The following is a 25,587-nucleotide window of genomic DNA, read 5'->3' as shown; positions in this document are numbered from 1 at the left end:
TGTTAAGTGTTAGATATGTGGCATTGTTTTGTGTGCCCATAACTGACTCACAATTAGTTACTGAGAAACATCTTGGCAGCCTACCAGGCCACCGGACAAGAAAAAACACTCTATTGCCTTATGGACAAACAAAGTCTTCAATTTGTCTCTAATCATCTCCATTAGAGCACAGTTTGCCTTCTAATCAAAGGACATGTTTTCCATTTTTTCCTTCTTCCCATCTTCCACCCATGCCAGGACCAAGATGATGCAAACAACCCTATATATATAGACACTTATAGATTTAAATATCCCTCCCATCAGGGCCTGAAAGCTCAGAGTCCAAGTGAGAGATGCTCTGGTGGCTCTTCTGGTGGGAGAAAGGCAAATATACTGGTGATCTCTCAACAGAGAGCTTTTTTCAGCTCTCTCTGCCAGATTCACAGATTTTACAGCTGCAGAAAACAATGACCAGCATCAAGACCTCTTGTACAGGACATCAGACATCTCATGTCCCACAGCAATATCTGCTCGTTTGGAAATGAATCTGTCCTTTTCAGAAGAAAATGCTGTTAAAGCCAGCAGCTTGAGGCTGAGATGAACAAGACCACATCTCTTAAAAAGTCGTCAGCCTGCATTGTAAAGAAGCCAGAGGAACACAATCTACCATCACCCTTGGTGATCTTGTTCTGGTGATTAATTATCCTCAGAGTTAGAAAAATATGAATCTAACACACCCCTTGAGAAGAAACCTTTAGTTTCTACTTTCGTCTTGCTGAAGGGATTCAGACAATCAGTGTGCCATACTATTTTTCAAAGTGTTTATAGTCTGGTTTGTAGTGCAGAGGTTACGGTCTATTCAACAATTTCCGTAAGTGCAACAAGTTTTAACATAGCTGAAAGGCCCATTGTTTTCATGTTTCCATGCTTCTCCAAAGACACAATGAGCACGGATGATCAAATCTCCTAATATGTTATTCCACAGGTGGTTTGGGAATTATGATCATTCGCAATACCGGTGTTTAATGTGGCATGAATTTTCTAAGTCAGTGCAAGGTCATTTACAACTCCAAATAAAATAGTAATTTAAAGGTAAGATTCAGATTCAGCCCAAAGCAAGGAGTGATATAGTAAACAGACTGACAGTCTTGTTCTAAAGGAAGTATATTTTAAACTGCTTCCTTCAACTAGAATAACTAAAATACCCACAATGTCCATTCTTTTAATCAGAATTTGTTACTGAAATCATGTTTCTCCGGATATAATAAAGGTGAGAAGCTCCAGGGAGACGATAGAGTCCTTTTAGTAAACATTGATAGCATAAAGAGAGAATGGCAGTATTATCTCTGGGCGGTGAAATTCTTCTGATGGAAAGACCAGACTCATGCCTGTTCAGAAACAAGCCTTGAATCATGAGGCAGATTCACACCTGCTGTAAGTACAGAGCAAGAATGAATTTGGAGTTATATATGGAAAACAGAGACACAAGAATACACTATAGGCCCACCCTCTCTCCTGGTTTGAAAGGAAGGCTGAGCAAGCAACAGCTGAGGACAGGACAGTGTTTCAATGGGTCTATATTGGAGGCAGTGCCAGTACCAAGCCCAAGTTTTCATCACACAGTGCCTACCCAGACAAACATATAGCTGCATATGTAGATCCAATCTGTTATTTTCATTAACTACTTTATACATGTAGATAATCTGCTAAATGTAATTATTTTTGAATTAGTGTTGCCATGGTGTGCCTTGCTAGGATCACTTCCTGAGCCGGCCCATTTACCTAAGAGAGTATCCACCTCCCACAGTTGGATTTCATCCCTTTATGCTTCACCTTCATTGAAAAGAGCTGCCATAGCGGAATGAGTGTATCCAGCAGGGAAGGTTAAATGCTGCGAGGCAGAATCATAGGGGAGTCAGCACTGTCTTACATCTTCCTTGGTGAAAGATAACATTAAACACTTTTTCACGCTATCACCGTAGGACAGTTCCTCCTCAGCTACAAACCCAAAAGTGTAGGGAGAATCAAATTTAACATCTAGCCTGACATTTCAGACAGAAAATGACACGAAAAGCTCAGCCTAAGAGCAGGAAAGCACCCAGACACCGGTTTGTCTTTACTGACTTCAATTGCTTTTTCATAGGTCCCACCAACCCCAGGGAAATCATTCACAACATGTTAAAAAAAAAAAACAAACCCAAACCACCACCGAAAGCCCAACAAAAAATATGACTATACAACTACAGATACATTGCAGATACGTGTCTACATTCTCCACTTTCCCACCCAAAATTGTGTAATTAAACATCTCCTGATCTAATGAAAACTCTGTACTATTCTGAAATTAGGCCACTCCGCTCCCCTCGTGGGAGCACAGATCCACCCAGCATGAATAGCATGTTTAGCCACCCCTGCGGTTTCCATTCCCTAGATTTTATTTGCATTTACTGAAAGAAAATCACTTCATTCCCTTCCAGTTAGATATATATATAAGTATATGTATACATTACAAAAATAGTGGATGCTATAAAAAGAGCTGAGTGCAGGAGAAGAGAAAGGATGCTGGATAAAGCCTGTACTCCAAAAGAGGCTAATTTCAAGGTAGAATTCTGGAGGGTGCTTGAGTCTGTGGGAGAAGGGGAGTCCTCCATCAGTGACCACCAGGAAGGGTCTATGTCCATAATCAGATGACCAGCCAGCACCTTCCACTTAGTGACTTGATCAATACTTCATCTCCTGCTCAGTTTGAAGCCATCTAGTCACAGGCAGTGTGGCTCATCAGTCACAGATGAAGGGGGGAGTGCCCTCAGTGCCCTTAGTCCCATTGCTTTCTGGTAACAGCAGGTTACTTGGAAGCTTATGCTATAATGAAGTGTGGGTGGGGGGAGAAAAAACACAGACAAACCAACCTCTGTGACTATGAACTTACTGGCATAAATTAATCTGCTCTTCTTGGCCTTTCTCCCTCTCGTTCCACCACAGCACAGAGTTACGGGTAGAAAACACATTTCCTGAAAAGCTGTATGTTTTGTGGTGAAGGGGAGACAATTATTGAGAATAGAAAAGAAAAGAACAGAAGATGAAAGGGACAGCCTTGCACAATTACAGCCTCAAGTGCTCCTGCGCCACCTCTGAACGGCACCAATGTAGCATTGTCCTGGCATGACACTGCTGACACCTGTCAATCAGCAGTAGAAGAGATGTGAGCAGAAACACCACCTGGAAACATACAGAGCCAGGCCAGGTCCATCTTGAGTGCTGGATTGTGCTGAGGAACACTAGGAAGTTGTAGGGACATATCCCCCATGTGTTGTTGTAGGAACAATCTGCTAAGAAGGATTTTTACATTTCATAGAATCATAGAATGGTTTAGGTTGGAACGTACCTTGAAGACCATCTAGTTCCAACCCCCCTGCCATGGGCAGGGATACCTCCCACCAGACCAGGTTGCTCAAAGCTCCATCCCACCTAGCCTTGAACACTTACACCGATGGGGCCTCTACAGCTTCTCATGGACAACCTGTTCCAGTGTCTCACCACCCTGAGAGTGAAAAATTTCCTCCTGATATCTACTCTAAATCTCCCCTTTTCCAGTTTGAAGCCATTACCCTTTCCCTATCATTTCATGCCCTTGTAAAAAGTCCCTCTGCGGCTTTTTTGTAGCCCCCCTTCAGATACTGGAAGGCTGCCATAAGGTGTCCCCAGTCTTCTCCAGGCTGAACAACCCCAACTCTCTCAGCCTGTCTTCATAGGAGAGGTGCTCTAGCCCTCTGATCATCTTCAGGCCCTCCTCTGGACCCTCTCCAACAGGTCCATGTCCTTTTTCTGCTGAGGACTGCAAAGCTGGACACAGTACTCCAGGTGGGGTGTCACCAGAGCAGAGTAAAGGGGGAGGATCACCTCCCATTGTTTCACAGATCTTCCCTGCTAGAAGGACAAGATTTATTTAGAACTGAAGAGGTTGGATCTGACACCAGGATCTCTAAGCCCCAACAGGCATCCTCTTTATGCTTGGGCACACCAAATTTCTCATGGAAAACCTTCAGTTTCTCATAAGGAAGGGAACTGCACCATGTATAAATCAGGTCAACCAAGGGTTTTTTTCTGATGTCTTTTCCTGCCCTGCTGTGTGGCCTTAAGAAAACCATTGGACTCATTAGAAATAACTCAGAATTGATGTAAACAGCTGTACAAATTTGTGGCAAATCAGAATCTAACACTTTCTCACATGTTTGGTTAATTAAACAATTATTATCTTGCTACACCACTAGTTCATGGAACATAATTAGCAGTGAGATATTACTGAGCATAAACACAGATGAGTGAAACTACTCTATGCTCCAGATGAGAGTCCCAAAATAAAACTTACTGCTATAGTTACAATCTAATCTAAGACCATTAATGTTAAAAGAACTTAAAAAGGGAAACAACGCACAGTAAGATCTGAACACAGAAAAACTTTCCTGTCCCTGTGAGACCAAGAGACAGGTTTGGAAATTTCAGCAGGGCATAATATTTTATGATCAAGGCATGCACCCATGAAATTCAAAGAAAAAAAGCTGAGACTTTTCTTTATTACAGACCCCATGCACCAAAACAAATACATGCACCTCCAAAGCCAAACTACTTGAGAGATGTAATCATCTCAAAAATAGATCGTAGAGCTGAATGTGGTGGCTGGGTGTAGGAACCCATCCACTAATTTCATTTGTTTGGCGGTCCTATGCTGTATTCTTGTGCTGCCAGCAGTTACCCAGGGCACTATTTTTAACTAAATAATAATATGCAAAAGAATTTACAATGAAAAAAAAAAATCCCACCCACCGGGATAATCCGCTAATTTTAGATGATGAAAATCTTTGATTCTGAACCAGCCATAAATTAAAGTGATTCCTGTGTACCATCTTACATTGTGTGAATCCGCAGTGTCTCACAGCATATAAAGCTGTGAGCATGTAAATATTCAGTTGGTGATCAATGCATTATAAATATAATATTAGCCTAAGAAAATTAATTCTTCAAGATATTATCAAGGCCACTACAGAGTCAAAGCACAGTTTATCAGATAGGTAAACAAGCCCAGCATCAGCTGCAAATTTTACACTATTCCTCAAACAGCCCTGTTAAAAATCAACTTGCATGACTCACTATTCCAGTATAGAGCTCTGATAGCTTGGAGGAATAGTTAGCAGATACCTCCCCAAATATATTGATTTGTAACTAACACAGTAAAATTTCTGGGACATTTTGCCTTTTTTTCATGTGTTGTTGTACACTCAAAGTTCAAGTAAGTCTCATGGGCTATGCGATACAGCTAAGATAATGATGACTTGCTTCTGGCTCTCTACCATGTTAGCTTTTTCATTGAAGCAGTGACCTCTGAACCAATAGGGCCACAAGTGTAGAAAGGGGGTCATTTCTCTGGAAGGGGAATCATGATTGCAGGTTGTCGATAAGCTGGACTAGGGCAGGAGCATCATGCCCAGTGTTTGCACTCTAACAGGACTCGTGGGGCTGGGCACTGCCAAAATATATAGGGAAATATAGTGTCAGGAATTGAAAAAAAAAAAATAGATATCCAACGTTTTTAATCTAGACACCTAAGTGACTTTCCTTCCCAAAGTGCCAAGCAGACCCTTTTACCTCTGCTGGAGCTGAGCACCAGAGAGCACTGAGATTGGGTTTGAGGGACCTGAGACTCAAAGGCCAATCTGGATCGTTTCAGTCCCCTGGCATTGTCTGCCCTGAGAACATCCTCTTATATCATGATCCTTATTATGTGTGCCATACAAGAGTCAAAATATTTAAAACAAGCCATGCTATCTTCCATCAGAGCAGAGACTACTACAGACCCACCATTCACATGGACACTTCGGCAAATGGCACCTGCAGTAAATTCACTGAAAACTTGAATAAAGATTTCCTTAATTACCCAAACTCATAAAATCACAGAACGGTTAGAGTTGGAAACCATCATCTAGTTCCAACTCCCCTGCCATGGGCAGGGACACCTCCCACTAGACCAGGTCATTCAAAGCCCCATCCAGACTGGTTCCAAGTCCTTTGCCAGCTTTCCAGTCCCATTCATAGCCCCAAACCCACAAGATGAACCAGCAGTTCTTCCACTGTTTTTTTTTCTCCAGGTCCTACCAGTGAATTCTTAGTTTGTCCGTACGGGAAGACAATCCATATGGACCAGTAGCACACATTTGGTTAACTTGTGAGCTCATCTGAGCTGACATTTTCCCATTTTGATTCCAGTAGACTACAGTTTCTTTTGGGGTCTGACTTCTTTACAGTGAAAACCAGAAAGATCAGTATGGAAGAGTGGCTTTGTGAGCCTGTCTCAGGATGTAACCTTCATGCTTCAATTAACAACAACAACAAAAAAAGGCTATTTGCAGCAAAGATGTCTTTCAACAACATTAATTAAAAAAGCTGGCTCCTTCTCTGTTACTCTTAATTGTATTTCAGCCATTAGTTGTTTTTTAAAGCATTATCTCCTTGCTATAATGAGTCAACAGACTGCAGCCGGTAGTATCACAACACACTTTACTTCAAGGGCCAATTTATCACAACGTTTAGGAAGAAGCCCAAGATAAGGGAGAGGAACCCATTCTTTTCACAGGAGTAGTCTCTCAGGGATGAAGTACAATTTAGCAGTACAACATTTGACCCAAAACATATGGCAATACTTGAGGATAGTTCTCTAAACTGTCCTTGTCTCCTGAGCCTGAACAAATACCGCAGTGTCCCTTAGCTGGATGAGAAATGGAGCACCCACACCTGGGCTTGCAGCCACACTGGCCTGTATATGCATCAGTAATGTGGATCCCAACAGACTGATTTACTGGCATAAGGAACTAAATATTATTATATTCCCAGAACACAGCGGGGAAAGATTCAATGCTCATGCTTTTGGCTGTCAAAGTGAGGAATCTGGTGCGAGCAAGTTATCTAAGCTCTCTCACAAGTTAATGAAAAGAGATAGGCAGTTAGAGGTTGAATCATGCCACCTGCCTCGGACAGTCTTCTTCGAAAAGGATGAATCACTCTCTGGAAGTGTCTATTTCTTTCCACTGACTATCAAAAGAGCCTGGACAAATAACTTTCAGGCCACTGCAGTTAGATGATATGAATTCCACTGAAAATACTTGAATATAAAGATACAATATTGTTTAATTCAATTTATGGATCTCAGTTCTGATCCAACATCTGCTTTAAACTCAGAAACACCCTCAAGCTATTAGAGTCATTTGCCAGAAAATGTTAGCACTAGCGACAAAAATTCTGCTGCACCATCCTACTTGTGTCATATTAGTACTGCAGCCTCTCATGGAGATGTTATGTCTTCACTGCCAAAACAGAAAGGTTTTTATAGTAGATAACTAATATATGCTGTGAATCTTGCTATAAAACCCTGGGGGAACAAAGCACAGGGATTTCTACTGCAGTGTAGCTAAACGAAGTCTAGCCCAGAGGTGGTGGATTGAGTTGATCTTGTGTAGTTACACTGCAGTAAAAATGTCCTGTATTTCATCTTCACTAGGGCTTTAAAGCGTTACGGCTTTTTATCTACCTCACTGTAAAAAAAAAGACTGATCCTTCAGACTGAATCAACGCAGCTTTGTTTTCCAGAGTTTATATATATATAAATACGTATAGAATAAATGTCTTATGCACACGCACACATACACACGTATGTATGTATTCTATATATAAATTACTTCATTTCCCAGAGTATAGATCAAGTTATAGCCAAACTGACACTAAATGTTGACTATTGAGTTGTAAGGAAATGAACAGAGTTTTGAAACCTGACATCACACGAGGCTGCTATTCAACAGTTTAGGACAGCAAACAAAACCCACAGTATCTAATTGAGCTACCTCCCCTGAAAGATACCCTCTCTACTTCCGGTCAGCATTAGCAGTAGTATTCACAGTTCCCACAATGGAGGCAATGCCGAAAGGCATTTTATGCAGAACTCGGAATTGTTCTCCATCATTTGTAAACGGCATTAATATAGCAGAGTTTGTTCAATCTCTTATTTGCATTTTAAAGAACCTAATTAGTACTTTATCCAAAAAGCAGTTCTCCTAGGTGTTCAAAATGCTCCCACTGCTTTTGTTTCACATTATAAACAAGATTACTGATTTGAAAAGGAATTTGGTATTTGGGTGTAACTTGTAGGGAACTTGATGGGACTGAAACACTAACCCTACAATTTACTAACAAAAATAGCCCACCAGCTAAACCATGCTGCAGCTCTACTGCTAGGGAAGAAATATTCTCAGCAGACCGGTACATTACAATTCAATCAACATGAAGATCTCTTTTGCAGAGAGTCCATGTAAGGTTTACGTGTATCCAAGGTCTACTTACAGCTTCAAAATAAGCCCTTAAAAATTTATATTACAAGCTTTGCTTCAGTGCTGACCACAAGAATAAATAACATGGGCTTCTAAAGACAGCTCAGCAAGATACAAAACTGGAAGTAATGGTTTAATCCTAAATCTTAAAAATAGGTGGTCCTGCCTGCTTTGTTTCAAGGGTTAATGTGACAGCTTATCTAGGTCTGAGAACAGTTTTGTTCTTACAGTTCATCTCTGTCTGTGAAACCGTTTCCAAGATCAGTTTAACTTTCAGGTGATGCAAAGATTGCAATACTGCAAAATGTCACAAATTTTCCATTGAAGCTACTGGATGAGAAAGTAGCCATTTATCCAGGCCAGAGGTTTTTTTTGCTAAACATTTGCACAAGTGACACAGGCAGCTCATGACCAGCCACGGCTGTGTCCCTCCCATGAGACCCAGCATCTCCTGTGGTACCTCCAAGCTCCCTCATTCCCTGGAATATGAGGATTTGCAGCTCTCATTGCAGTTATTCATTGCAAGACTTTGAGCTTGAATACATGGAGCCAGGAGAAAAAAAAAAAAAAACAAAAACAACAAAACAGCCCTGAGAGACCAAGCTCACTGTTGCTATTGGGCTTTACAGAAACATTAGTTTCATAAGGAGCTGCGGAGTTCAGGAAACCCACTGGGTTTCAGGCAAAGTATAATATGCTATAATGGGGCCTTTGATGGTCAGGGGGATTTGGATGCTCTGACAAATATTCACATTGCTCTGTCATTTGCAGTAAATTTTACCAGCTCCATCAACAGAACTGGGACTAAATCTCCGCAGCACCTTTCCAGACTTGGCTTTCCCTATCCTAAATAGAATTACATCCTCCAAATCGAGGGACAGCAGAGGAAATCTTTACTTTACAGGGGCAACTAAGCAGGGCAGATGATGGTCTAGCTCCTTTTATAGCCTGCGCGAAAAGATATCACCAGATTTTTATGGGAATAGCCACATAAAGCTTAAAAATAAATAAAATAAAAAAATAAAAAAGAACGCAGGCCTAGAACATTAAGGAAGTGGTGTCCTTTCAGTTTGAGGTCAGTTTAGGGGTTGTTAATGCAGGTGGAAGAAAGCCCTGACCGGACAAGAGCTGCTGAGGTTCAAAACATTTTAGCTTTGTGAAGGACACCTGGCAAGGGTTTTCTCCTCATCTCTCTGTTTTTCTTGGACAGAAAAGCCTGTAACTAAACCTGAAACCTCAGAGGTTTTTGTGTGCCTGGCCCTAGCCTCCTGCTGAGCATCTGCCCAGCTTCAGAGGTTATTCTTACTACTGAGCATTCCTTATCAGTCCATCAGAAAGCAAACACCAAGTTAGACAGTGCTGCCAGGGAGATGAGTCCACTCTTTACCCTGTCATTCGGACTCCACCTGAGCAGACAGAAAGCCTCCTTCTGATTGCAGCTGGATAAGCATTGGGCTCCACAGCCTAATTTTGAAAATGCTGAGCACCCACAGCTCCTGCAAAATCAATGAGGGCTGCAGGCGGTGTTGAAAAACAAGCTACTAATAACTTTCAGCACATGACAATATGTTCCAGCTTTTTGCCTGTTCCTTTTTCTGTATTTCTCTTTCATTCCTACACTGTTTAGAAATGGCTCCCCTAGTCACCATATTTTTCCTCTTTTTGTTCTCTAAACGGCACATTACTTTTCCATAAGACGTAATTTCTCCTGCCACTGAGACCTATACTTTTCCTGATTGTCTCAATGTTTCTTTCTAATGTCTGGGACTTACTTTTATTTGTCATGAGTCTAATCTTCTCTCTGCCTTTACAATTAGTTTTACTGTACATCAAAGATTGTTCACTGAGATTTCTTGTCTGAAATGCAAGAAATACTGTTACAAGCTAGGGGAGATGTTATCATTCAGCTAGATTCTGCGATTTCGGACAAGACATTGTTGGCAGTCCAGAGGTTAATTGCTTTATGTAAAGCGATCATCCATGTTTTAGGATGCTACTAGTTGTATGTAACTGTTAAAGAAAGAAACTAGAGATAAGAAAGTTAAGTGCAAAAGGTTTAATCGATCTCATTTTATTATACTTCTACCTTCAGAGTCCCTTATTAAGGTTCCCAGCAGTCTGTAGGTTTGGAACAGACTCTTTTTCTCAGCTGTATGAAAGAAGAGCAGAAGTAACACCATTTTCTGCCACAGGCTTATTTCTAAAACTCTGTTGTTTGGATGACTGTTGAATTCATACCTTTGCTCCGTCAACTAAAGGACAAATCAGGCCACAGCTGCTGCAAGGCTGAATTTCCTTCTCACCTGAAGGCAATGTCTAAGACATTATGTTTTCCAATGTACAAGGGAAGAAAAATAAATCAATAAATCACTTCCAAAACTATAACAGAGCTAAGATTGGTTCTGATGGAGGTGCAGGATCACAGAAAAATCAAAGTGCAGACTGGAGGCCCTGACAGACAGTCTGCATCTAAGGGAAGGTGGTGGCCAGCTTGCTCATCCCACCTACCAACGATTCCCAGCAAGGTGCTCCAAGGCAGACACTGCCCATGTCCAAGGAGGGAGAGCTCTGTCATTACAGCTACACCCCCGAACAACCAGAAGCTAAGTCAGTAGTAAAGCAGCCATAATTATTCATACTGTAAACCCTATTTAAGGAAAATGGAGGAGAATCATGAAGACATCTGCCTGCAGTGAAACAGGCCATTTCTTCAAGGCAAGCAAGATGTGCTGAAGCCTAGAAGTGGAGTTTCAATGGGAAGAACCTGCCTAGCAATCCACTTCGTGTACGGGCTCACATTTACAGTGGGAGCATATGGAGGATTTTCCTCAGCTTTTTGAAGTCCTTATCTAATGTTCATCAAGCTGATATGAACTAGTACTGTACCAAAGGACGCAATCCAGATCTTCCTTCCACTCCCAGTTATTTGTTCTCACCTTGTGCCAGTTCCTCCCCTGGGACAACAAATGTCCATGTGGCTGCATGGTGAACTAAATCAGAGTAAAAATTAATCTGGGAAGGAAAACAAGAACATTCATTGGCTCCCTGCTCGAGTTCATGGTGGGGCCACATAAATGCCTGTGCTGGCAGATGGGAGAAGGAAGTTAGTGAGTATGAGATTTTCTTTTTTAGCAGTGGAGCTGGCTTTAACTGGTCATAAAACAGCACTGTTGCTAATCTCAGAATAAACCTATTCATTTCAGAGTCCCAAGCAAAATAGGAAGTTATTTAAATGATACTGAGATTACATAGCGGCAGAACAGAACTGTAGTCACGATCTGGGAAAACAGTCACTTTTACATGATCCATGCAGGAACTGAGGACCAACCAGCAGCCACTATACACTCCCTGAGCTCGAAGATTTCTGCCTGCCAGACAGCAGCTCTGAAACCATCTTGCTCTAAGTTGGTGATGACTGGACTAAGTGGAAAATCAGATCTGAGAGTTTCAGGCATTTGATTTGAAAACAAAAAATGCTGTAAGAGAAAAAGAATGTGTTTGCTGTGCTTCCTGGAGCCATAATCCAAGATACCAGGCTGTCCTTCAACCCACCCAATGGCAGAAGAAAGTCATGTAATGTCATCTTCACTAAGTCCATGAAATATTTTACATCTTCCCAGTATATCATCCATGAAAAGTTAATTTTTTTCGTCTCTTTCAAGCAAAAGATAAATCAGCTGGAAATACTGTCACAGGCCTTTCATGACTTTGCGGGAAACTGCAGTGAGCCAGCAAACGTGGTGATGAAAGGATGTGTGATCCTGTCATCTGTGACATGAGAGATTGCTAGAAGTTGGAGATGTTACAGAGTTTGAGAAACCCACCACTACAGCTGGCAGAGAAGTGCATCAAGAAGAAACAGGAGATATCAGAGGTGATATCAGCTGGGTCACTGTCTAACTGCAGCTTTTAAAAAAGCAGCAGTTGTCTGCTGAGCTTTTAAAAGACTTCCCAAACCACAAGAAAAAAGTGACTAGATATTCAAGTGAGAAAGTGTGAGTAGCTGCACTTAGCCTGGACATACTCTTAAGCAGCCAAATGTGGAATATTCCACTAAGAATGCTGTCTGTGGCAGGTGTGATGTATACATGAGCTAGAAGCACAAGAGTTAGATTATCTTCATGGGACATATTGTGCTAATCAGACTTTAACCAGTCTGTTAGACATCAGTTACTACTCCAAAACACCTCAACCTTCTCTGCATTCAACATGAAGGTGGGTGCCACAGATTTTTCCAAGTAAATGTATAGGGGTACCAAGTTCTATGTGTAGAATAAATGTATAGGCATGTATCAAGTTCTGCCAGGTGACAAAAAACTATCTTCAGATTTGTAAGAGGTGTCTACACGCCATCAAAACAATGAAAAAGAGCTCTTGCAATAAGACTAAGTGAGACTTGGAACTACCACTAAGCTGAACTTTTGAAGAATCCAAATAAAGTCATGCTCCAACTATGAAGGTAAAACCACTCTACAAATTCCCAAGTCCACAAATTCTGTTCAACAAACTAAAAGAATTAAAACTACTACCACAACTGAGTTCATTAAAATACTTTAGGATTCTCATTCTTGCAAGCTTGAGTTCCGCCTCCTTTCCTATTCCATGATGCCTAATGCAAAGCTATCTAAAAATGGATGTTTTTACAGTGAAGTCTTGGAGCTCAACAGGGAGTATAAATTGGGGGTGAACAGTTAAGCAAATATGGTTAGGTGCTGATATATTCAGATATTTCAGTGTGCATGTGAGACACGGCAATTCAGATGCCTACCCTTTGTCATTGTCTCTGTGTATGAGATATTTTTAACATTGAAGGACAAGTAGAAACATCCTTCTGTTCTTCTGTGAACATGCCATGAACCTGAGGAAAGCTGACTTCAAAAAATACATTTCTGAAGCCTTTAGACTATTATTTTGAATGGTGTTCAAGATGCTGCCTTGAAAATTGGAAGCCCTTTTGCTTCAGAAACAGAACAGTAGTAGCATAAGGCTTATATTTCATGCACTGCGTACACAACCCAAAGTCAACAAAGACGTACAAATAGAAAAATAAATGTTATGAATCATCTGAACATGTGACTGCTTTTCATATTTTATCACAGGCCTCACTATAACAACTGAAGTCAATGACAAACCATTGGCACCAGCCAGTCATTGAAACATTTCAGCTTCATCTCCTTGCAGTTGCAAAGCATTTGAGATACATACGACGTAGTCCTTTGGTCTTCCACATATTTGCAGAGGAACTCATTACAGCAAGGAGCTCATCAAGCTCACAGACAACTAAAAACTGGTTGTAGAAAGGGCTACATTATACATGAAAGTCACTTCTGGACACAGATCAACACTGAGCACAATACTCCTCTAGTACTTCCACAGAGAACATCTGCTTTTGTTTCTCCTATTACTAGCTGTAGAAAAAAAACTCCAAATCTTAGCAGAGACTGTACCTCTAAAGCCAAATTTATTTTCAAGCTGTGAAATCTGACTTTTGCAGAAGAGCAGAGGCTTAGTAATCGCACATACATGCCATGTACTCCCAGGGTGCCAAGTCACAGGCTTCTGCTTTACGGAGCTAGTAAAGAGTGAGAACGTTTTTGGAGAATGTTTTTGCTCAGCTTTGCAAACTGCATCTTATCACCTCCCTGGCTTAATGATAACAGAATAAACTCAAATATTACAGCATCCAAAGCACTGCAATCAGTGTTTTTAAGAAACAATTTCCTCTGAGCAGGTACATGTGGTTTAGGTCACTGTTGCAACATCTCCTCCCCATTGAGGCTTAAATGTCAGATGACAGCGTTAAACCCCAGTGCTACCAGATCCAAGCCAGGCTGACAACTTTGTACATGCTCTAACTTATCAAATCCAGCTTAAAACTAAATCTGGGTTGAAAATAAACAAATTCGTTCTCTTTGACAAGCATAAACCTACTATTTACCTACCAGAAGCAGATGCTAGAATGTTTTTAAATATTCCATAGCTGCCTATTGTTATCTCTACGACATATAAGCAGAAACCTTATTTAGGAAGAATGCAGCATCTCTGGAATTTTTAGCAAAATGCATCTCTCCCACTTTCCTGTGAAAACATCACCCTTTTTTGCCTGCTAAATATAGTCCAGAATGCAATGGAGATGTTTGGCAAAAATACCTCCCACTGCCACAATGCCCCACTGAGCAGACATGTTATTTTTTGATTCTGCTGTGCTTACTTCCACAAAATCAAATGAGAGCTAAAAAGCTATTAATGCACTTAATGACATGTTCTCAGCAATAAATTCAGCCAAATATAGCAAGATGGAATAACTGAGTCTAGAACAAACCAGTGAGACCAGAGACAAGTGATTCTGAACAGCTGCTGGCATGAAATTCAGTATTTGAAACACTGCACGACTCTTCACATTTCAGTAGTACAGCAGTACAAGGACTGGAAGACTCATCATTGGTCAGCACAACAAAAAAAAACTTTCTACCATTTCCGCTCTTTGATTCATGTGTCTCCCAGGAGCTCACAAAGGATTATGTCTATTAAAACACTACCTTGGCTGTGGCAATGCATGTTTTGGTCTTAGAATGTGCATGAACTAAACAGCAGTTTGGCACGTGCCCTCATCACGTCCTCCACCCACTCAGTGGTTTGTATGTTCCTGTTTTATGCAGTGCTGTCGTGTTAAAATTACAGAAACTGAACTACAACAGCTATTAAAAGTTTTACCTTCTAAATATGTGTAAGGCATATATCCCTTACAGTGAACTCTTTTCCTGTTCCAGCTGTGCTAATGTGAAATTTAAAAGTGGCACAGGCATCAGAAAACACTTTGTCCTGTTCTCTGCCGGCCCTTCCCCACCTCCCAAAACAGTTCCATCATCACAATTCAGATAACAAAAGAGTTACCTGATCTCTACATTGGTACTTCTGCTGATCGTGCTCTCACTGTCTCATCCTGCATTTTAACAGTCAGCTTTAGTGACATCAAGAATTTCTTCTTTGTTGAGATCTGATCTAAACATCATGCCCACTAAAGAATTTTGCATGCAAACCAATAAATTAAATAGTTAGGTATGACAAGACTGCCAAAGAGCATTTTCCCTGCTTTAAATCCAAAAAGAAAAGACTTAGGCAAGATATGCAACTTCCTTCCAAGCAGAAAAGACTAATGTACAGAGGAAGAGAATAAAATTTTTTATATCCAGTGAGAACAGGACAAAACCAGGCTCCAACTGCAGCAAGATCTCTCATATGAGGAAAGGCTGAGGGACTTGGGTCTCTTTAGTCTAGAGAAAAGAAGATTGAGGGGGGATCTCATTAATACTTACAAATCCTTAAAGGGAGGATGCCAGGGGGATGGGAGCAGTCTTTTTTCAGTGGTGCCCAGTGATAGGACTAAGGGTAATGGGCACAAGCTTGAACATAGGAAGTTCCATCTTAACATGAGGAGGAACTTCTTTACCTTGAGGGTAGTGGAGCACTGGCACAGGCTGCCCAGAGAGGTTGTGGAGTCTCCCACTGTGAAGACATTCAAAACCTGCCTGGACGCTGTCCTGTGCAATCTGTTGTAGGTGACCCTGCTCTGGCAGGAGGGTTGGACTAGATGATCTCCAGAGGTCCCTTCCAACCCTAACCATTCTGTGATTCTGTGAAGATGGACTGGGGCCAGACACTGAGAAGAAGGTGTCCCTCATCAAGGCTGGAGTGAAGGACCTAGGGACATTACAGCATCTCAACAGAGTCCTTGGAGCTAAAAAATACTGCCCAGGAACACCTATGGCAGACCTATCTTCTGTAACTGCTGTTGCTGTGGAAACCAGTCCACTGCATCTGTTTGCTGCCTTAAGTGATAACGTCTCTTTCTGTCCTTCATTCTCTTCTTCAAATCCACCTGCATTCACCGTTTCCCATGCACCTAAATACTCAATTCCCCTTGTCACTGTTAACTTCCTTACATCTCATTATTCTGCCTCGGTGATCCTCAATATGTGCACATTATCTACTTGATGTTTGTTCAGCTAATTCCCTCTTCTCTGCTCCCTTCCTTATTAATGTTCATTGATGGTAGTGATTCCCTCTGTTCCAACATGGAAACCAATCCATTTAGCAGGCTTTTCCCCCCGTAAAAGTTCCCTGTATGTAATAAAACTAAACCCTTCCCTTTCACTTACTCTTTTAGAGGTTTTATTTCTCCCCACTGAACCCACAAGTGCAGGTGGAAGCAAACACCTTGGAGAGTGCCTGCGATCACACTCAGGATGAAGGATGCTCCCAGTAACCCTCTGTGAGCTAAATGGGGTGTGATACGCACACATGTGTGGACATAGTATAGGTTCAGAAAGCCACAGACAAATCTCATTGTAGTCTGACAGATGGGTAAAGGGTTTTTTGAGAAGGTGACGAGCACAGACCTGTGTACAAAGTACTGAAAACACTTTAGAGAAGGAACGTAGAAGAATTTCAAAGGAAAATCACACTTGGGGAGTTCAGCAGCCGCAGTAGGAAGTTGTTTGAGTTGGTTGAGTGTGCCCACCAGAAGGTTTTACCCTTTATTCTACCCCAGTCATGGGTGCTTTTTGAGCAAAAAGATACAGCTCCTTCAGTCAGCATAGTTTACAGTCAATATCCACCATGACTTTCACTCATATTGGGAATACACTATCCATACTTGCTTTTATTCGGGCTTCAAAAAAAAGCAGTCACAGCTAGATATTGTTGGGTAATGTCAACTGGCTGATGCCTGCTTGTGCTAGTCACTTTTTAAGAATCATACATAAGCCCAGAACATTATGTTAGCACTTTTTTCTTGTAAATGGAGTTCACACAGAGCAATAAAAGAGCCTCACAACACCACCTACAAAGCCTGGGGGTTTTTTCAGGCAACTTATTGCCACCTGATCTCTTCTCCCTGCTACCCAGTGACAGACAGGATGCGGAGGAATGGTCCAAAACTGCACCAGGGAAGGTTTAGACTGGATGTTAGCAAGCATTTATTTACCAAGAGGGTGTCAAACACTGTAACAGGCTTCCTAGAGACATGGCTGATGTCCCATGTCAGTGTTTAAGAGGCGTTTGGACAATGCCTTTAATAATATGCTTTAACTTTTGAGGTCAGCCCTGAAGTGGTCAGGCAGTTGGACCAGATGATCACTGTAGGTCCCTTCCAAGTGAAACACTCCTATTCTATTCTATTCTATTCTATTCTATTCTATTCTATTCTATTCTATTCTATTCTATTCTATTCTGTACTGTTCTGTTCTGTTCTGTTCTACCTGACAGCAACAGAAGATCCTGACCCACAGACCCAGTCAGTTTAACTCTGCAACATGTTACAGCATCACACAGGAAGTCATCTGTTGTCTTTTAAGTTCAGACCTAGGAACCAGAGCGGTGTCTCAGAACTCACAGTAACCACAAAACACACTGTAAAAACCAGCAAACCCAGGTAACTTTTATGTAGTCACCAAGAATGAGGGAGTAATTTATCAGTGGTGAAAGGAGAAAGGAATATGCGATTCTTGTTCCCATTAAAAAGCTGGGAGATACCAGCCATAATGCCATTACAGTCCTCTTCACTAGGGTGTTTTAAAATCAGAGTTCATTTATTCAGTGCAAATTTCTCACACTGTTCTCCATATAAAGTCATTCAAAACATCACCAAGGTTTATGTGGTTGATAGCCCATGTCCTAGTGAACACCAGTTGTCAGTAGAGTTGGGATGCTGAAATGCAGAAAAGCACAAAAATCCTTTTGCAGCATGCATAACACTCTTTACACATTCTAATGCCAGAAAATAAGGGGAAATAAACCAAATTCTGGGTATAAATAAGATGTCACCCTTCATACTCAGTAGCCCAAAATATTGTAAAATAACTGAACTATATCAGAACAAAAAGTGAGTTCACTTTTTGGTCTCTAGTTGACCACTAGAAGATAACCTATAGTTAATGTCAACTTGGGCAGAAGAACCCAGAAGTGATCACTTCATCATGCTTCAGGTATTAAAATGACGTCTTACAGAGTGGAACACAGTTGAAGACCCTAAAATAAAGAATCATCAGCATAGAATTATAAGCATGAAAGAAAACAATCACAGCTTTTCATACCTGTATGCTAACTGAACCTATTATAATTGTGACTACGTAGAAGAACTGGGAGCTCTACTTACTTTCACAGAGACGTCTTCTCAGCTTCCCCCGAATTTTATCGATAGCGTTGTAATCGGAGACATGAAACACGTGAGCAGACTTGGGTTCTGATGCAATCTCATCGAGTTCCTCTTTCAAGGCTTCGCCAACTCCCACAGCAAAGATCCTAATCCCAGCCTGATGGGCTGCAGTGGCTGGATCCAAGACATAATCCTGGCTCCTTCCATCAGTTAGAAGGATAGCCACTTTTTTAACAGTTTTATCACTAAGTCTCCCACCAGCTTCTTTGGAAAAACTGTAGGTGTTGATATACCTGAGCGCATCTCCAGTATTCGTATTACCCCCATAATACTTAATTTTTCGTGCAGCCTCTTTGATTTCCTCACGGGTTTTGTATTTTCCCAGGTCAAACTCTGTGGTTGGATGATCACTGTATCGCACCACACCTACGCGGGTTTTGTCTGGGCCAATCTCAAAAGTTTCCACTAAATTAGACACCCACTGCCGAACTTTCTCAAAATCTTCTTTTCCGACACTGGAGGATGCATCCAAGATGAAGACAAGGTCATAGTGAACGTTCTTGCAACCTGTAAGAGTGGCAGAAAATATCGCTAAGGGAAGCTGAAAGAGGAGTATCAGACATATTAAATATTCCCTAGGCATAGCTCTCTAGTGAGCAATTTGGAGGAGGCAGCAAACCCTCTCCCTGTCCTGCAGAGAAAGTGTAGATTCTCAGCCTTTCTTCCTTGTGATTCACCTCATCTGTTTCAGGACATCTTCAGTAGATCAGCACAGACTTCGCTTTGAAATGCAAACCTTCTCTCTTCCTGCACTACTAACTGCCTCCGCGCAGTCTTTCACCTACACCATCTGCATGCATATGAAGCTATTTTCCTCAAACTTCATTGCAGTGCCTTTGCTCAGGCAATGCTCTAAAATGACCTTGGGAGATCCAGATACCTGCCTGACCTTGCCTATGCCAATCCTGACCGTGAGCAGTGAAGTTTTCATGTTCCCTCTTGCATTAATGTTATGATTTATTTATGCTTAGCTAGAAGCAGTTCTTTTGCTCAGCATGATATCTTGGTGAAGCAAGTTTATAACAAGATTATTTTGATTTTGAGGTGCTCTGCCATTGGCTATTGACTAGAGGTTGACTCACTGAATACTGGGATGGCTTCCTTGACAGCAAAGGGCAGTTGCTTTGTAAGGGAAAAGTTCACTTATCCCCACAATCATCCTTTTGGCTCCAGCCATGATGTTTGTAATCTGAGGCCTGTGTAATCCAAAAGGCAAATGATTTTAATTGCAGCTTGCTTGCCCTATGAAGCCAGATTGGTCATATATTTGTCAGCCGCTTGCCAAGAAAGTAGATCACCCAGGAGATGTTTTCTTGTTCGTTCTGAATATATGCAAACCAAGAGGCAGTATACTCATAAATGTCCCACAGATGCCAAAGATTTATTAACATAATGTCCCAACTGGACAAAATGTACATATATACATATGTTTATTTAATTCATTATTATAGACCATAGTCCCTAACAAATTATGAGTTTCAAGATTGAAAGCTGCTCTACAAAGTCAACTTATCTATGGTCACCACCAGCAAACATTGTTTCTCCACTAGTTCTTGTCTCACATCATCTCACAAAACACAACTGCTTGTTTGAACCAATGGTAAAAAGCTAATTTGAACATTCCTGTGCAGAACAAAGCACATATAACATGATACAGAAAGCTGGTCTATACCAGTGCCTGGGCCACTTGATTTCTCAGACTAACAGGGCTCTTCTATGTCCCACTGAACTGGTAATGTTATATCTGTCCCCTAAACTGTTGGCAATTGCCTTCAAACCCTGATGCTTTACCAGGATCTGAGCTGGTAGCTCACATCTACATAGACCCACTGAGAGCAGAACTGTTCCTTTGACTGCTGTTTCACTGCAGGACCCTGATTCCCCCAACTGTTCCCAGTACAACCATATTAATAACTTCCTCTGGGCTCTGACCTGGACTGACAAACCTACCTCCCTTGGTCAGAAAATCTGAGAGTATTTGTGAGAACACATAACTCCAAGGTATGCCCACCGAGGACAGGTTAGCTCTCCATACATTAAAAAGGGATATTCCCACTGCACAGTTTGCATGTTTTCACATCAGACTGGTTCCAGCCAGGTCCCAACAAGTAAATGTCTGTCAGTGACTAAAACCTTGGACCTTGCCTCACCTCTGTGGACTTGCCTGGAGAATGGCTGACCCTGACTGCTGTCTTTAGAGCTGATCCAGACCTTGACTTGCTGGTTATGTTCCTGGCTTGATCTTGGACCTGCTTCATCACTATGAGCTTGCCTGGGAATTTGGATTGTTTGTTGAGCCTGGCTGCCATCCCTCAGCCTTCCCTGCTCCCTCGCTGAGGGTGGTAGGACAGACTGTGGCTGGTGAGTCCCTGTCCTACCAGCCCAGGCAGACCCCCATCTCCTGGCTCCCCGTTCCTTAGAAATTAGTCTGCCCTTGCTGTGCTCCTGACCGGAGCTAAAGCACTGATGTAAATACACCCAAAGTGAATGTTAGCTGAGGACCAGGATTTTTCTTCTGGAAGAAACCGAAGAGCATGGAAGTGTCATACACAGTTCATACAGTCAAGCACTCTCTTGCCATCCAGCTCAGTAAACAGTAGCATGCATCATGCTACCCAATGATGGGAATGATGCTGTTGCCATATTTCCTCACTGAGTTGCAGCACTTGAGCCTACAGGAAAGTCACAAAGTCTTCTCCCACACCCAAATTTGACTTGACAGTTCATAAATTAGCTCTGTTGCTTTTGATCATCCTGGGGCTGCACACCTGCCCTGAAGAGGACAGGGTTCTCAGAACAACCCACTGCACGGGAAAGGAGAGCGTAGGTGGCTCAGCCACATAAAGGGCCTTCAGATAAGAGTAAAAACATTATAAGCAGGCATGGTAACCCTGTAGGGCAATACTTATGGTATTGCATGATAGCCATGAGAGCAGTTGACTATACACCCTCTATGTTGTGAGTGATGATAAATAAGCATCTTCTGTTGCTGTGTTAATTTCCCTAGCAGGGTACATCCCAGAGACCTGACCCAGGTGCTGCCCTTCCTTCAGTGTCTATGGGAACACCCTATGGATATGGAACTGGAATCACGTTGGGAATAACCCATCCACATGTGATCACATTGGAAACAACTTGTCCGCAATGGATCATGTTCTGTGATGGTGTTTTGCGAGTGAGGGACCACAGAGCAAGAAAGGTCTGGCCAGAAACACACAGTAACTCTCTCAGAGGTAATCAGATTGTGGAGATGACTGAATATATCATTTTATATTATAGAATGTAAGTTACATTACATCTGTGCATATTCACTAGACTGCCAAGTGCAGTTCTGCTTGATTTTTGCAGAATATAAATAATATATAACAGTGAAGGGTAAGCAAGAAATCTCAATTTTGCCCCCCCAACTCATTATTATATTATTCTCTTCTGTCTAAAAGAATATTAATTAAGTGAGACTAACCAGAGAATATATAGGTTTAAGTATAAAACCCACAAGGTACAGACCTTCCTGTTGCTTATTTTACTGACTCAGCAGGTGAGACGACTGCAGTTAAAAACCAAACAGAAGGGACAGAATGAATCCTGTTGGCGTTCAATGGCAATGAGCCCCCCCCTTAAAACAAGGGGGTTTTAAGGTTTAAAAAGTGATGCTTATTCAGGCAGTATGCAAGGAAGAAAAAGATGGTCTTTCAGGATCATTTTCTTGGAGTCATTGATTCTTTACCTACAGACCTCATGGCAGTGAGACGAAATGCTGCAGAAAAGCTTTTAGTAAATGCTAATCTGCGTTTGTAACACATTTTTTAACATTCACTGCTGGACAAAATTGATTATTTTCCAAGAATGCTATAATAATATTGTTTACTGGCAGTAGCAGTTCATGTTAAGGGAATATGGGAGATAATTCATAGAAAGTGAACTTTCAGTTTTGTAATTACAGGAGTACTCTCTGGAAGGATAATTCCAGGAGTTGTATTCATCCACTCAGGCAGTGAGTCAACCATTTTGCAATATTGCCATTAAAAGTAGTTCACAAACAAGCCATAAGCCCAAAATTATTTAAAGTAATCACAGAATGAACATACAAATGGCACCTCCATATCCTTCCTGTGACTGATCCTGTTAAACTTCACCCAAAAAGCTTTATATAGATCACATAACAAAACTGTAAAACAGCTATTCCTTAGACTGAGAGAAGGTCTAAAAAATCATTTTGTTTCTTATAAATTACCCAAGGCTACAGAATAGCATCTTTCCTAGAAAAAGAGACAGAAAGCCTCCATCTCACAGTACCTTTGGGCTTTTGTACCAATAAACTGCATGGGTCTACAACCATTTTCTGTCCATGTGGTACAGCATCATTCACAGTCAGATAACTCTTCCCCCGCGCCCCAAAACAACGTGTCCTTGTCAAGAGTGACTGTAGGAACAGTCGCTCAGCTGTGCCATCCTTTAAAGCATTCAGAGGCTTTTGGGAGAGAGTGCTCACCGGCACAGGCCAAAAGCTACACCAGGGACCATGCTGGCAACTAGACAGTGTGAACCAAGAGAGGGTATGAACAGTGCCCTGGCCCTGTTTCACTCACTCAGACAGTTCCAGCCAGACAGAAGATTCACCAGAGGAAGTCTGAAACCCACTGAAGGCAGTGGAAGAAGCAACGTCCATACCAGGGCCAGGCAGATGAAGCATATCCAGGGTAAACTGCATGCTGCTCCCCTTCTCCAGGTAGCTGAGCTAACCTTTGTAAGCCCGCAGCAGAATTAGAGACCCTAGATAAATCATAACTTGATCCGTGAGCTATCTCCTTCCTTAAGGACTGTTTTATGTCTTTTCTTGCTTGGGTTTTATATCGTTTTCCTCCTGGCAATGACAGCTTCTCAGCCACGTAAAAGCCCCAGCAGCTGCTCAGCAGGAGGCAGTAAACTGAACGGTGCGTACCTGCTCTTTGTGCCTCAGTTCTCTCCCCGCTGAACACGAACGTGAGAAGAACCAGGAGCTGGGGCACGCGGATTCTTCCCGTAACGGACATATCTCCTTTCTCACATCAGTTTGCCTTTTTGCCGTGGTGAGAAGCTTGCTAGAAATCCAATCTGTAGCCTAAAATAAAAAGCAAGTGTTATCTCATAGAAACCCAAACAGAAGTAATGATGCAAGTCATGGGAGCAACGTTTTGGGGAGCTGCCTCTTCTGCCTGTCATTTTGTTTGACTAGACACAAACCGCTCAGACAAAGAGGCAGGAGTTCACCTACTTTTCAAAAGCTATAGCCTTTCACTGTCTCTATTCAGTGTGCAGCAGCCTGAATGGAAAAGGGACAGAGATTACCAGATTATTATACTTTAATTGAGCCCACTGCCAACGACACAATCAATGCACTGGAGTGGAAACCATTCCTGACCTGGCCCTCCCACGCATTCATCATTAGGAGATACACAAATGCTGAGCTGAGATACAAACCACTGCAAATCACACACAACCGGTTGTGACTTCACCCATCGCTGTTTTCAGTTCCGGAGTCTCAGAAATGACAAATGCTAAAAATACCTGGCTGCTTTCATATACATATTTGCTGATACTGGTCCTACTCTATAGGAGTAAACTCAGCAGCTTCAAAACACAGCTTTCAACTATTTAGTTAAAAGGAGTGCAAAAGATCAGGTGGATTATCTTCAATTTAAGGTCACTGGTTTGAGTTTGCCTTGACTGAAGCCACTGAAGTCAGCCGGTATTGTAACACGCCAGGCAAAGTGGCTGGGCTGTTAAAAGTTTAGCTGTGTATTCTAACACTAGATCAACTCATTTTAAAAAAAATAAAATTATTTACTTATTGCTGTTGTTTTGTTATTTTTTATTAGACATACCATAAAATCATTGCAGTTCTAAATACTATGTACACACACACAAGGGGAAAGAGATTTCACTCAGTAGCTCTTTACTGCTTAAGAGATCATTTTGGAAAACTTTCTCCCACGTCCTGAAACCACCCTTTCCTCTTTAATACACAGAAAATGAATCTCTGTCCATTTTCTTAGGGAATTTCTGCTTCCTCTGTCTTTTAACTTGTACATCAGCTTCTCGCTGTTGGCAGCTGGGTAAAAGAGGCATGAAGGGGACACTGTATGTTGTAGATTGTTGCTGCAGGGTCGATTATGCATTGTAAGATATTTCTTTTCAAAGCAATAGGATTCAGTGAGGATCCCAGACAAAAAGAACAGTGATGTCAGCATTTGTTCAAACCCAGTCTTGATCTGTCAAATGTTGGGCCTATCTCTACCGTGTATCTCAGAAATAAAGTGCATGTCATGCTGGTTCAGGAAATAAAAAAGGGGAAAATCTTACATGGTTGTCAAGATGCAAACCCTTATTCCCAGAACAAAATACAGGCTCCTATATTTTCAAAAGTCCATATCGTATGCAGATAAAGAGAAAAGCAATACATATAGTAAACCCTGCAAATGAAATTCAGAAGTATCTGCCAGCAGTGGAACATAAATGCAAGAAAGAATTAAAAAAGAAAGAAAAAAACAAACAAACAAAACAAACAAACAAATAAAAAAAACAAAAACAAAAAACATCATGCTTATGCAAGTACCTTCCCTAAATCCAAAGGGCACAAGTAGTAGTTTACACCTCAGCCAGATGGTGTCCCTACCAGACAGTGAAGTACTCAGGTTTGAGCAAGCTGGAAAAGGCTGGAGGGTAAAAAGGGCATGAAAATATCACTGTGCCCTACACTAGTTAGAATTTCCTTTTAAATAAGTACGTTACTGAAATACCAATCAGGCAGCCGTCTGCAGAGGGATCAGGACAAGCATTACTTAAAATAGCTATGGGAGCCTTCAGCCCAAGGTTTTTTCCTCCCATGTATTTTTTAGGAAACAGCGTTTTCTGGCACTGGTGATGGGAGAGCAGGTCAGTGGTGGCAGCAAGAGATGGGAAACCAGATCTACCCTGCGGTGTGCTGCACTTCCAGTGCTGAGAGCTCAAAACGTCCTCTCTCTGTGTCTGGGCTTGCAC

The 25,587-nt window shown here is 41.7% G+C and overlaps 1 protein-coding gene across 1 annotated transcript in view; it reads right to left on the bottom strand.

The window, feature by feature from the left end:
* Positions 1-23,600, bottom strand: part of COL22A1 (collagen, type XXII, alpha 1) — a 219,796-nt gene extending 196,196 nt beyond the window's left edge. Inside the window, exons 1-2 of the mRNA XM_009888174.1 lie at positions 23,510-23,600; positions 18,508-19,074 (exon numbers count right to left, since the gene is read on the bottom strand). Coding sequence (XP_009886476.1) covers positions 18,508-19,074; positions 23,510-23,600 — 658 coding nt within the window. The remainder of the gene's footprint in view (positions 1-18,507; positions 19,075-23,509) is intronic.
* Between the last annotated feature and the right edge of the window lie 1,987 nt (positions 23,601-25,587).

Source organism: Charadrius vociferus, unplaced genomic scaffold (genome assembly GCF_000708025.1).
Source record: "Charadrius vociferus isolate BGI_N301 unplaced genomic scaffold, ASM70802v2 scaffold276, whole genome shotgun sequence".
NCBI lineage: Eukaryota > Metazoa > Chordata > Aves > Charadriiformes > Charadriidae > Charadrius > Charadrius vociferus.
This window is presented reverse-complemented; position numbering and strand designations above follow the sequence as displayed.